The sequence below is a fragment of the Chiloscyllium punctatum genome, chromosome 4, assembly GCF_047496795.1.
Source record: "Chiloscyllium punctatum isolate Juve2018m chromosome 4, sChiPun1.3, whole genome shotgun sequence".
NCBI lineage: Eukaryota > Metazoa > Chordata > Chondrichthyes > Orectolobiformes > Hemiscylliidae > Chiloscyllium > Chiloscyllium punctatum.
The window spans coordinates 35,434,379-35,448,994 of NC_092742.1; the positions used below are offsets into that span (position 1 = coordinate 35,434,379).

The 14,616-nt window shown below is 42.0% G+C and overlaps 1 protein-coding gene across 7 annotated transcripts in view; it reads right to left on the reverse strand.

The window, feature by feature from the left end:
* Positions 1-14,616, reverse strand: part of slc38a6 (solute carrier family 38 member 6) — a 54,225-nt gene that overhangs the window by 18,553 nt on the left and 21,056 nt on the right. For all 7 annotated transcript variants that reach the window (XM_072568368.1, XM_072568365.1, XM_072568367.1 and 4 more), the window contains 2 exons: positions 9,159-9,237; positions 1,805-1,890 (listed from right to left, as the gene is read on the reverse strand). In XM_072568368.1, the coding sequence (XP_072424469.1) occupies positions 1,805-1,890; positions 9,159-9,237 (165 nt within the window). The remainder of the gene's footprint in view (positions 1-1,804; positions 1,891-9,158; positions 9,238-14,616) is intronic.

The following is a 14,616-nucleotide window of genomic DNA, read 5'->3' on the forward strand; positions in this document are numbered from 1 at the left end:
AACCACTGTGCCACCGTTACAAGGATGTTCCAGGATTGGAGGATTTGGGAAAGGCTGAACAGGCTGGGGCTGTTTTCCCTGGAGCGGAGGTTGAGGGGTGACCTTCTAGGAGATTTGCAAAATCATGAGGGGCATGGACTCGACAAAGTCTTTTCCCGAGGGTTGGGCAGTCCAGAACTAGAGGTTTAGGGGTAAGAGGGAAAAGATATTAAAAAAAAAAAGAGACTGAAGGGGCAATTTTTTCCAGAGGGCGGTACGTGTTTGGAATGAGCTGCCGGAGAACGTGGAGGCGGCTGGTACAATTGTGACATTTAAGCAGCATTTGGATGGGTATATGAATAGGAAGGATGGATATGGGCCTGGTGCTGGCAGGTGGGATTAGATTGGGTTGGGATATCTGGTCAGCATGGATGGGTTGGACCGAAGCGTCTGTTTCCATGCTGTACACCTTTATAACAATGACTCACGTGAAATTTGAAGAGGTTGCCAAATACCTCCAGGCAATACAAAACTGCAGAGGGGAGTGTGTTTGGGTTCAAAGTTTGCAACCATGATAGAGAGAACTGTGCAGTACAAAAGGAAAATGAAGTGCAAGAAAGAAGATATTATGACTCAATTTTTGGTGTTTCAGCCTCTTTCCCTAGCCACTAACAAAATGACATGCAAGTAAGTATAGTCACAAGAGACTTTTACAAGGCAGAAGTGGGGTAAAAGAACAAAAAAGCTGAGACATTTCTAATAGGATTCAGTTGAAATTCTGTTTGTCATCTAAAAGAAAGTTTTTAAAAACCCATTAACTGAAGGACTCTTAGGTTGGCATACTCAAATCAAACCTAAGAAGCAAGAGCAAATGTTCATATCCAAAACTTCAGAATTAGTAACATTAAAAGGTATTGGGACTTGTGATCGCTATGTGTAAAATGCCAGAAGTGCATGCGTCATTCATGGATCCTACAATAGGTCAGTTGGGAGAGATTTAAAGAAAGCACCTTGCCAGATGCTGGTGGAAGACCCAGGAAATCCCAACCTATACAGAAATTTTTGATGCAGTATGTAGTTCAGCTAAGACGACTGTTCATTTGCTGTAGTTTTAAAACAAAAAATCTTAAATAGAGAATTAACTAATGTGCTTTGAATTTGGCATGGTAACATTCTTTTGCTTTAAAAGCAACTATCATTGGCTTCATTTTTTGTTTAAAGTACCAGTTTCAATTTCCATAAAGGAAAAAATTCTACTATTTTAAAAGGATTGTTACCCCACTTACTGCGTATTGTAAGTTTAGTTTTAAAGTTACTGAAGGGAGTGAGGAACTCATGTGTAAAATATGTTAATGTATGTAGAATAGTGTTGCATAATAAGATCCCCAGCATTTAGAAAAAGACAAAAATCCTGTTGTTTGGTTGGTGTAAGTCACAAACATCTGATAGGGAATAATTTTAGGACTTTGGAAGATACATAAATAGTGTGCTCCCAAAGCTGCATCTTAGAATTATTTTCATCCACTTTCATTTCCAAACTCGATATACAGAAATACTTCCTAGAATTCCAAATTTCAAATAAATCACCTAAGTGACAAGTAATTTCAATTAGCTGTTGTCCCAATGTTTTTTTCAAAAATAAAAAAAAGCACCTCAGATTATGCTGGTGATATAATGCAATAAAGAAATTTGAAGTGAATCATGACCAAAACAGAGCAGAATATTGCAAGCACTTCAAAAACGGCAATAACTACAGATCAAAAATGGTATGCTGTTGATGACATTCTGCATTAGGGACTAAAAGAAAATAAAGTAAAACAATTACCTATTTTAGGAAGAAGAGCAAGGGGTAGAACAACAAAGATAACAGTAATGAGAAGGAGAATCTGTCCATTAAGATACCAGGGAGTCCTAAAGTGTGAATAAAAAAAAAAATCAAAGTTTAATAAATAGCACCAAAAAGATTAACATAAATCCAACAACTTGCAAGATTATGCCACAATTTGTTGAGAGCATGAAGATTTACAAACGATAACTCTCAAGTGCTTGCAATCTTTGGCCACAAGTATTGAGCAAATTATCCACCTTGGTCTACTCAGGGTTACCCCCGGAATCAAGTCTTCAGGCAATTCGATTCTTTCCGTATCAAAAAAAAACTCCACACATTGGCAAAAGGCTTCACAAAAAAAAAAGTCCCGTGTCTGATTGTAGACTGAAGACATATCCAGAACCAAGTTAGTTCAGTAGAATTACCATATTGGCAGCTGGAGTCACAGCAGAGAACTATCTGATTATGCCCAGTCCCTCCCAAAACAAAAATATCTCTTCGGGTCAATTACAACACCAGCAGCGAACCCTCAAAACACTGGACAGCCAAATAATGGAAAGGGCAATGGATACTGTCTAAATAACTCACCTGATGCTCAGTTTGAAGAATCACTTGATTCCAAGCCCAACTGACATCCATGTATGAACCAATACAAAATTGAATTTGTAAAATAATGAGTGTAAACTGTACTCAGGAGGGTCAGATACTGGTAAAACAAAGTGAAATTGGGAACCCTTCTCTGCTGGAGACGTAGAACTTTAATTCATGTTGTGCTTTTCACATCGCAGAATAATGCAAGGCATTTCAGAGACATTACAAATCAATGACACCAAACCATAAGTACGTTGTTAGGTTGGATGGCCAAAAGAATGAACAAAGTTAGATTTTTTAAGAAGGTTGCACAAGAGTCAAGCAATGGAAAGGCAGAGAAATTGAGAGAATTCCAGAGCTTTGGGTTTATCAGCTGGAATTAGGAAAGCACTGGTATCAGTATATCAGAAGTGAGGAGATGACTAAACTAACTATCAAGGCTGTTCCACTATTCAGTACAGTTAAGCTGGGCTTCGATTCCATTTTCCTATCCACTCCCATGTTTCAATTCCCTCAATGACCAAAGAGGTCTCAACTCAACCCAGAATGCATTCAATAAATTGTACATCCACAATATTCTTAGGTAAGGAATGTTAAGGATGCACAACTGCTCGCGTGAAATTTCTCTTCATCTCAGTCTTAAATAATATGTCACTTACTCTTGTTTTAGTCCTCCCAGCCAGGGGAAAACAATGCTTAAGCATATACTCAGTTCAGCCTCTTCATAACTTTGAAGGTTTTAATAAGGATCATTTCATTTTACTAAACTCCATAGTACTCAACCTATGTTAAGTGGGTCTAACACAGGACAATCCCATCACCACAGGTACCAAATCTTGTGGGCTTCACTGTGTTGCTTCCAATATCACACCCACAACCACCATCTAAAAAATGTTAATAGTAGCAGATAGAGACACCAACAGCAACGTCCCCTCTAAGCCACTCACCAGCCTGACTTGGAAATACATTGTCCCTTCTGAGTAACAGTTCCAGGATGGTGACCCAAGCATTGCAGGTCTCTCTTGACCAAATGCAACGTACACAGGGCAGAAGCTCAATCACCTTCGTAAGGTAAACAAGAATGAGCAATAAATAAATCCCATTATGAGGACGCTGCTCCTTTAACAATGCTCAGCATCATTAGCTTTCACCCGCCCAGAAGAGGCCATAGAAGACAGACTTCAAAAAGTCTACGTTTGAAGGATGTTAGGACAATTTGATTATAGCTAACAGATACTGCCATAGGAAAAAAAAAGGCTTTCAAAATTAAAAAAAAACACTTGCACTATGAAAGGGGAGCGGCCAGTTCTCCCAGCTCAGCATTTATTTGGTTTGGTCTAGTTATTCACCGAAAGCAATCAGGCAGTGGAAAAGCTGCTGGACCCAAAAAAAGCAGGTCCAAGTAAATGAATGGGAGAGTTTATACATACACCCGTATTAACTCAGGAGTTCACTACTCCAGGGCACAGGGCTCAACAAACCTAACAGTCCTGGTTAAACAAATACCCTAGTTAAGATAGCCGAAAAAAAAAATCTATATCCAAAATAACTCAAATAATAGGGCTGCACGTCTTACAAAAATGGTCTGCTGTGTGGTGCACCATGTTTGTAAAAGAGTCCATGGGAACGTGCTCCATAATTTCCACCATCCCAGCAAGCCTGGCGGGTTCTCAGACACCCAACTCATCTGTGCACAGTTTGCAAGAATATTAAATAGTTTTGTCCCGTGCCTGTCTGAAGATGATTATTTCTCCTCTTAGGTCTACTGAATTGGAGTCTAGTTTAACTTTGGTCTTCAATACCATCTCTCTCCTGCCACAGCGCTACAATAGACACAGCCTGTGGCATATCCAGAAGCAATGGGTAAGAATACCTACACTTATTTTACATTTGGGGCACATTGAAGATGCCCCTTTTCAAAAAAAACTTCACCTGAAGGTCCAGTGTCAGATGAACCCTGTGCAGAACTTTTAACTGTGTAGCGCATGTCCTATTACAGATTGAGATCTTTGTGCATTCTCCAATGTTTCAGAAGAGATCTCCACTCCTAGCTCTTGCACCCAGAGCGCACGTAACCGGTTAATATCCTGCCAGGCCCTGCCACCCAGGTGATAGAAAGCATTAACCGAAAGGGTGCTTGTGGAATTTAGCAACAACATCTGTATTGGGCTCAGAGAAGCATAGTCGTCTTTTGGATGAAATCCCCAACCTGAGGAAAAAAAAACAAAAAAAAATCTCTGCTGGGCAACCCACATTTGTGGCTCAGTTGCTCAAAAGACATCATGACCTCCCCCTCAAATAAGTCTCCCAAACTAGAAACTCCTCTTACTGCCCATAGTTTGAACCCTGATTCCATCACCCTTGGTCGGAACCCTGACATACTAACTATCAGAATGAGTGGCTAAGTCTTGGATAAGCAACCCTCACTGACACACTGCCCTCCATGCCTTGACCATATTAACAACAGTGTTCTTCCAGTGGTCCATAACTGTCCTCATATTAACTTGTTGCTCATGGATAAGAAGAGGGCACTTTGCCTGGGAGGCATCGATATCCAACCATATTGAGCCCGGATCATTACCTACCCAACTGCAGACAAAGGACAGCAGGGTACTCTTGATACCTCCTGATGTCTGGGAAATCAGCTTCACCCCTCCTTGAGGCAACTGCCATTTAGTAAGTTTGATGAGGGGCTACCCATGATGCCAAACAGAAACCAAACAAATCCATAAGTTTCCACAGCATTGACCTGGGAAACATTATAGGGAGCGTACGCATGGGATAAAGCGAAGAAGAACATTAATGAGAGGTATTCAGCCCAACCATGAATTTGGAAGAGCCTCCCACCGAACATGGTCAAGCAAGTGAGCAAAGTTAGTCCGAAATAACCAAACTTGCAGGGGTTGGGGGGGGGGGGGGGGGGTAAATAAATAAAAATGCCTAGGTATTGGAACCCTGCTCGTGACCACTTAAAAAAGGGGAACCTAGGGCCACCTTCAACCTCTGGCACTTCCTTAAGTCCCCCAAATGGCATAGCTGCCGACTTTGTAAAGTTGATCTTACATTGTAAGAGATGGGGTACGGAGGACATCAGGTTTATTTTAAAAAGAAAACAGCAGGACATCATCTGCATAACCTTGCATTTCCCAATTCCATAGCAGTTATGTAGATGTTCTGATGAATGGCCTCTGCCAGTGGCTATATCACCAACATAAACGACAACGATGAAAGGAGGCAAGCCTTGGGATGATTACCCCTACCAATCCTGAAGTTCCCAGACTTCACCCTGTTGATGATGGCATAAAACCTCCACCCATCTAGCAAAGACCGCACCCAACCCAAACCACTCCAAGACAAAAAAGGGATGGCCATTCCATCTGGTCAAATACTTTCTCTGCATTTAAAGAAAGTCACCAACCCCTGAATCAACCATTGATGACAAGCTTGGACTATATTCAGCAACCTTCCAATATTATTAAAAGACCTGCAGCCCCTTAAAATCTGTATGGTCCTCTTTAACAATATACAACATCTTTTCCAATCTCAACACCAAGATCTTAGAATCTCAATCTGAATTTAAAAACGAGATGGGCCTGTATGAGGCACAATCCTCAGGAACCTTTCCCTTCTTAAGGATTGAGGAAATATTTGCTTCTCTCAAAAGATGGTAGTAAGCATTCATGCATATAAAAGTGTGATTGTATATCTCCAACATCGATCCTAACAGAATCCCTTTAAACGTCTTATAAAATCTCACCTGGGAGACCATCAGGGGCAGGGCCCGAACCCACTCTGAAGTTGCCTAACTGCCTATTGAATTTCCTGAACGGTCAAGGGTGTATTAAGGGAAGAGGCCTGTTCCAAGGTTACCCCTGGGAGGTCCAGGTTCTAAAAGGTCTCCATACAATTCAGAGCAAAAACTCCAAAAAGCCTCATTAATCCTTTTGGCATCGTATGAAAGGACCCCGGCACTGTCTCGGATTGCAAAAATGGATTGGGAGGCACTTTTTTTCCTAGTCAGGTATGCTAAATACTTCCCTGGCCTATCCCCATACTCGAACAGCCTTTGTCTAGCAAAAGCAAGTTCTTTCTTTGCAGTTTCGGTAAGTATCGAGTTCAAGGCAGCCCAGAGGGCTGTGATTTGGTGCAGCTTAGTCACCGAAGGCCACACAAAATGTGCTACCTTGGCAGCTTTCAACCTTGCCTCAAGAAGATGCTGCTGCTCCCCCTTCTGTCGTTTCTGGTTAGCCAAAAATAGGATATAGCAAAGGCCTTTGTGGTCTCCCATTACATAGACGGACTACTAGCTGTGCCGGTCTTAATAGTCAAGAATTCTTGAAACTCCTTCAAAAGGTATTCCACAAATTTGGAATTCTTGAGAAAAAAAAAGGATCCAGATGCCAGTGCCGCAAACCTAGCCCCTCACTCTTGGCCTTAACCTCCAAATATACCATGCGATCAGAGATAGCTATGTTCCCAATTTTACAGTACATAATTGAATCCAGAAGGGCTGAGGGAGCCAGAAAGAGACCACTCTTCATGAGACATTTACGTGGGTTTGAAAAAAAAAGTGAAGTCCCTGCCGGTAGGGTCAAGGCATCTCAATGTCCACCAGCCTTAACTCCTCACATAAGTCAGCCACCTGCTTGGCCTGTTAAGAAATAGTTGGGGGGCCACCAGGCATCCTGTCCACTGTTGGATCCAAAAGGCACGTGCACTAAGACTGGGTGGGGGCACTGTACTGGCCCAGACCTGTGCCCTGCGGTCCGACTGGCCCTTTCAATCTGCAGCAACTTTGAAGTTAGATTTGAAGGTGCAGAAACTGCAGCCAGTTTTCAAAGCAGCTGACTGGCTGCCCACTTTTTTTTTTAAAAAAAAAACCTTCGGGAGCCCAACAACTGGAAGATTCATTCATTCTCAGACCTTAATTTTTTAGGTCAACCTGGTCTCGTAAGGTGCGCACCTCTCACTCCAGCACCTGGATCTGACCAGATGAGGACTCCATCGCCGCTTCAAGACTTTGGTTCAACTGTCCAGCTCCTCCCACAGGCCCTGGACCTCCCATTCATGCTTGGGTTGGATCTGGGCACGAATCTCCTCAATTGCAGCCCCAACCTTCACGGTGAGTCTCTCCATCGCTGCTGCCAATTCCTGTGAGTGTCATGTCCCCAGGGGATTCAGGAGAGGTTGCTGCTGTGGTCTCTGGTGAGTCTGGTGCTGCAGGGCAGTATGCTCCCTGATGCTGTTTGCTCACTCCCTTTCCTTTGGCATCCTTCCCACTCTCAAAATACTAACAAATGCGTTCTGTAAGGTTTTAAACCAGTAATTCCTCCTCACAAGTTGGCAAGGGATGGCAAAAAAAAAACCCAACATGCCTTGGCTGTTAGGCAGAGCTGTCCACAGCAGTCCTGCAGGATCACCGCCATCTTGCAGAGTCCATTACAAGTACTGGTGGAGGGTTGTTTTTCAGACTGGAGGCCTGTGACCAGTGGAGTGCCCAAGGATCGGTGCTGGGCCCGCTACTTTTTGTCTTTTACATAAATGATTTGGATGTGAGCATAAGATACAGTTAGAAAGTTTGCAGATGACACAAATTGGAGGTGTAGTGGACAGTGAAGAGGGTTACCTCAGATTACAACAGGATCTTGATCAAATGGGCCAATGGGCTGAGAAGTGGCAGATGGGAGTTTAATTCAGATAAACGCGAGGTGCTGCATTTTGGGAAAGCAAATCTTAGCAGGACGCATACACAATGGTAAGGTCCTAGGGAGTGTTGCTGAACAAAGAGACCTTGGAGGGCAGGTTCATAGCTCCTTGAAAGAGGAGTCACAGGTAGATAGGATAGTGAAGGCGGCATTTGGTATGCTTTCCTTTATTGGTCAGAGTATGGAGTACAGGAGTTGGGAGGTCATGTTGTGGCTGTATAGGACATTGGTTATGCCACTGTTGGAATATTGCGTGCAATTCTGGTCTCCTTCCTATCGGAAAGATGTTGTGAAACTTGAAAGGGTTCAAAAAAGATTTATAAGGATGTTGCCAGGGTTGGAAGATGGAGCTACAGGGAGAGACTGAACAGGCTGGGGCTGTTTTCCCTGGAGTGTCAGAGGCTGAGGGGTGACCTTAGAGGCTTACAAAATTATGAGGGGCATGGATAGGATAAATAGACAGAGTCTTTTCCCTGGGGCCGGGGAGTCCAGAACTAGAGGCATAGGTTTAGGGTGAGGGGGGGGGGGGGGGGGGGGAAAGATATAAAAGAGACCAAAGGGGCAACTTTTTCACGCAGAGGGTGGTAAGTGTATGGAATGAACTGCCAGAGGATGTGGAGGAGGCTGGTACAATTGCAACATTTAAGAGGCATTTGGATGGGGATATGAATGGGAAGGGTTTGGAGGGATATGGGCCGGGCGCTGGCAGGTGGGACTAGATTGGGTTGAGATATCTGGTTGGCATGGACAGGTTGTACTAGTACAATTGTACAACAGTACTATTGTAGTACTAGAAATTGAGATGCCATTCCTCTAAAAGGTTTTGAAAATAGTCAGCATTGTATAACCTGAAATTACTCAGTGACCGTTAAGTTACAGTTCAACAATTAAACTTGAGTTTTTAGAATAGCTCCTAGTGGATAGCAACTTGTGCAATAAAAATGTAGCACAACATTTGTTCTCATCCCAGTCAAGATAAAATTTACTTTAACTATACATTTAATCCAGTTCCCCTGAATAATCTACACATTAAGATCAGTTCAACTGATACTTACCCATTATAGCTGTTGTGTAGGAAACCAGCAATTGCAGCAGGTAGTTCAGACTTTATGACAAACAGATAAGATGACATAGCTGATGGAAGAAAAGTAACATTTCAGAATGTAATTTGTTTCAAAACCAAGAGCTCTATTAAACTAGGCTGCTGACTCAACGAGTAAGCAGGCTGCTTAAAACCGTGCTGAACAATCAGGTTCCAAGATTATTACCACTTCTTCATTCCTTTTAGTTCCCAAGGAATTGTAAAATACAACTATGGTAACTGTACAATTTTTTTTAAATCACAGCTTTAACTTTAAAGTTAAAATGGTCAAATGCTAAAATTATAATGACTCAGCTGTAAATTCTAAAGTAATCTTCAAGCTATTGTGTCAATTAAATTGGTATCACTTAGGAAGAGCTCCCCCCACCGAAGAAACAAACTGAGAATCCATTTCAGGTCAACATTTCGATCCCAGGTCAAGAGTCAAAGCTATTAGTGTCACTTTTTAAAAAAACCCAGAAATTATCTAACTAAAAAAAAAGTGTATAAACGTTGGTAAAATATGAATTACAAGGCCAAAATCCAATCTGTTAGGATTAAATCTCACCTTTTCACAAAACACTTTCTGCCTGAAAAAGATTTAGGCTCCATTCTTATTTATCAACGGCCCTACACAAAAAGCATTCCATCCTTTGACTACACAAATCAATGTGACAATATTTTGTAAAAAAATTGTTTTAACTGAAGAGCAATTGACATAATTAATACATCATGGTATATGGTGTTTTGTCATAATTTCCAGAAAACAGATGGATAGATAGATATTGAAGAAGTTGATTAGACCCATTGAGAGTTTGGTACAGAGTTCCTAACTTAAGGAAATTTAGACCTCTGCAAATTATAAAAGAACACATTAAAGATGTTTCTGGGTATCAGGATTCTATAGAGGAAAGGTGTGCAAGCTGGGACAATTCTTTGACAAAAGATCTGATCATAATGAAAAAGCTTTAGATTTTGAAAGAGATAACATTAAAAAATTGCAAATCACAAAAAGTTCAAATACCAAAAGAGTCAAGCTGAAACAGGGATGTCAGACTTCTATGGCAACCATGGTTAACTGATAAACTAATTTTAAGTGACAGGGTTGTTGGTTGATGTTGAGTAATGCACTCGAGAGACTGGAGCACAAGATTAAGTAGCCACTTCACTACAGCAATGAAGTGCTGAGCTCTTGGAGTTGTTTTTTCCGCAGTAAGGGAGAACTAGCCATTTGGATACAGAACTGGCTCAATGGTAGAAAACAGGAGATGGTGGGAGGAAGGTTGTTTTTCAAGTTGGAGGCCAGTGATCAGTGCTGGGTGCTCTGTTTTTAATAATTTAGAGAAGTATATTTGGATGTGAACATAGGGAGTGTAGTTAGTAAGTTCGCAGATGACACCAAACTGGAGGGGTTGTGGACGGTGAGACAAGTTACTTCAGAGTACACCAAGACCTTCATCAAATGGGCCAATGGGCCAAAGAGGAACAGATACAGTTCAATTTAAATAAATGAAGGGCTGCATTTTGGAAACGCTAATCAACGAAGGACTCATACACTTAATGGTAAGGTCTTGGGGAGTGTTACTGAATAAAGATACCTTGGAGTGCAGGTTCATAATTCCTAGAAAGTGGAGTTGCAAGTAGATAGGTTAGTGAAGGTGGTTTTTGGTATGCTTGCCTTTATTGGTCAGAGTAAAGAGTATAGGAGCTAGGAGGTCATGTTGTGGCTGTGCAGGACATCAGTTAGATCATTTTTGGACTAGTAGGTGCAATTCTAGTCTCCCCTGCTATTGGAAGGATATTGTGAAATTTGACAGGGTTCAGAAAAGATTTACAAAAGGATGCTGCCTGGATTGAAGGGTTTGGAGGGAGAGGCTGAAAAGGCTGGGACTGTTTCCCCTGGAGCAGAAGCTGAGGGGTAACCTTACAGAGGGTTATAAAAATCATGAGGGGCATGTTTGGGTAAATAGACAAGGTCTTTTCCCTGGGTTGGGGTAATCCAGAACTAGAGAGGGGAGGGAGGTGGGGGGGGGGGTGGGGGAGGAGAAAGAGAAAAATAAAAAGGGACTTGAGGGACAACTTTTTCCCGGCAGAGGGTGGTGAGTGTATGGAATGAACTGCCAAAGGTGGTGGTGGAGGCTGAAACAATTACAACATTTAAAGAGACGCACAGAGACACAGATATGGGCCAAGTACTGGCCAACAGGACTAGATTAGATTTAGAATATCTGGTCGGCATGCTGAAGTTGGACTATACATCCCGGACTGTTGAGGTATTAAACAATTTTTGTCTGCCCTTGGGTGGGCAAAAAAAAACGTAGCATATTGACAAGAACAAAGTTCTCTTGGCATCCAGGCTAGTTTTTTTATCTCATGTATACCACCAAAACAAGATTAATCATTTTTATATTTAAGATCTTGCTGAGTATTTCCTGCACATGCTGATGACACTTCAAAAAAGTGCTTAATGGATTGAAAAGCACTTGGAAATGTCCTGTACAGTTCTTCAGCAATTTCTCCACAAAGTAGGACATTATAGAATAAAATAAGAAAACAAAATAGCATTTATTTAGACCCTTCCAAAAAAAAAAGAGCCAGTTGTAACTGAACTAATTTTAGCAAAAGTTCTATTACAACAAAGTTGAAGTTGCATGAAAATCAATCAGTCTCCTAGAGCAATGTGGGCAGAATTAGCTTCTGAAACAAGATTTTTAAATATTCCAACAGAGATGGCAAAAAATTTAAATTCTGGTTCATACAAACTCTAACATTCCTAATTAATTTTATCCAAATATGTTGGACATGTGAAATGATTTGCTTCACCTACTAGTGACACAGAACATTAGCTTTTCATAAAAAAAAAGTTACATTCAGAAGGGAATGCATTGAATTAAATAAACGGTTATTCACCCCATTAGTGGAGCATGGAATTCATTGCTGAAGATGAGCAGCATGGGAATTTTGTTAAAAACTTCCAGCATGTGGTTGAGATAGCAATCATTTTGCATGGGATTAATTGCCATCATAGAAAAACAAATGTAGAATGGATAAGAAATGTTGTATTTTAAACCAAATGTATCTCCCCATATGTAGAGTGTAAGGTAGCCAGGAAGAATCTGAAGAGAGAGCTAAGAGCAGCAAGGAGGGGACATGAAAAGTCCTTAGTTGGTAGGATTAGGGAAAACCCAAAGGCTTTCTATAGGTATGTCAGGAATAAAAGAGTGACTAGGGTAGGAATAGGTCCAGTCAAGGATAGTAGTGGGAAGTTGCGTGTGGAGGCTGAAGAGATTGGGGAGACACTGAATGAATACTTTTCGTCAGTATTCACTCAGGAACAGGACATTGTTGCCAATGTGAATACTGAGTCACAATTAATTAGAATGGACGGCTTTGAGGTATGTAGGGAAGAGGTGTTGGAAATTCTGGAAAGGGTGAAAATAGATAAGTCCCCTGGGCCTGATGGCATTTATCCTAGGATTCTCTGGGAAGCAAGGGAGGAGATTGCAGAGCCAGTGGCCTGGATTTTTATGTCCTCATTGTCTACAGGAATAGTGTCAGAAGACTGGAGGATAGCAAATGTGGTTCCCTTGTTCAAGGAGCGGAGTAGGGATAACCCTAGTAACTATAGGCCGGTGAGCCTCACTTCTGTTGTGGGCAAAGTCTTAGAGGTAATTGTAAGGGATAGGATTTATAAACATCTGGATAGGAATAATGTGATCAAGGATAGTCAGCATGGTTTTGTGAAGGGCAGATCATGCCTCACAAACCTTATTGAATTCTTTGAGAAGGTGACTAAGGAGGTGGACGAGGGTAAAGCAGTAGATGTGGTGTATATGGATTTTATTAAGGCGTTTGATAAGGTTCCCCATGGTAGGCTACTACAAAACATACGGAGGTATGGCATTGAGGGTGAGTTGGAGGTTTGGATTAGGAATTGGCTGGCTTGAAGGAGACAGAGTGTAGAAGTTGATGGTAAAGGTTCATCTTGGAGCGCAGTTACTAGCGGTGTTCCACAAGGATCTGTTTTGGGACCATTGCTGTTTGTCATTTTTATAAATGACCTGGAGAAGGGGCTAGAAGGTTGGGTGAGCTAGCTTGAGGATGATATGAAAGTCGGTGGAGTTGTTGACAGTGAGGAAGGATGTGTCAGGTCAGAGGGATATAGATAAGCTGCAGAGCTGGGCAGAAAGGTGGCAAATGGAGTTCAACGTGGGTAAGTGTGAGGTGATTCACTTTGGTATGAGTAACAAAAAGATGGGGTACTAGGCTAATGGTCGGATACTTGGTAGTCTGGATGAGCAGAGGGATCTTGGTGTCCATGTACACAGATCTCTGAAAGTTGCCACCCAGGTAAATAGTGCAGTGAAGAAGGCATATGGCATACTGGCCTTTATTGGTAGAGGAATGAGTTCCAGAGTCCTGAGGTCATGTTGCAGTTGTATAAGACTCTGGTGTGGCCTCATCTGGAGTATTGTGCGCAGTTTTGGTCGCCATACTGTAGGAAGGATGTGGAGGCACTGGAATGGGTGCAGAGGAGGTTTACCAGGATGTTGCCTGGTATGGTAGGAAGATCGTATGAGGAAAGGCTGAGGCACTTGGGGCGGTTTTCATTGGAGAAAAGAAGGTTTAGGGGTGACTTGATAGAGGTGTACAAGATGATTAGGGGTTTAGATAGGGTTGACCATGAGAACCTTTTTCCACATATGGAGTCAGCTATTACGAGGGGGCATAGCTTTAAATTAAGGGGTGGTAGGTATAGGGCAGATGTTAGGGGTAGATTCTTTACTCAGCGAGTCGTGAGCTCATGGAATGCCCTGCCAGTAGCAGTGGTGGACTTCTCCCTCTTTATGGGCATTTAAATGAGCATTGGATAGGCATATGGAGGATAGTGGGCTAGTGTAGGTTAGGTGGGCTTGGATCGGCGCAACATTGAGTGCCAAAGGGCCTGTACTGCACTGTATTTTTCTATGTTCTATGTATAAGCCAAAACACACTTTCAGTGGGCAAATCATTTGCCTACCGATAAAACTCCTGCCGTTATTTTTGGGGGGGGGAGGGGAGGGGGCGGCAAAAATAGTGGTGAACATATCTATGCCATATATTTCTCCAGAAGTGATTTTTTTTCCCTTCCTCTATTTTTGTCCCACCATCACATGCTCCATTTCTTCATCAGGGACATCGCAACAAGTAAAAGTAGCATTTGTACCAATATGTGAAGGCCTATACATTAGGATCCTAATGACAACACTCTGACAGTAGGGTGTGCAAGGTTCTCTGTAAATACTTTGATTGTCACTTAGAGTCAGTCCGTCAGTCATACAGCACAGAAACAGACCTTCAGTTCAACCTGTCCATATCATCCACGTTTCCCAAACTAAAGTACTCTCATTTGCCTGCCTTTGGCCCATATCGCCAAACCATTCCAATTCACA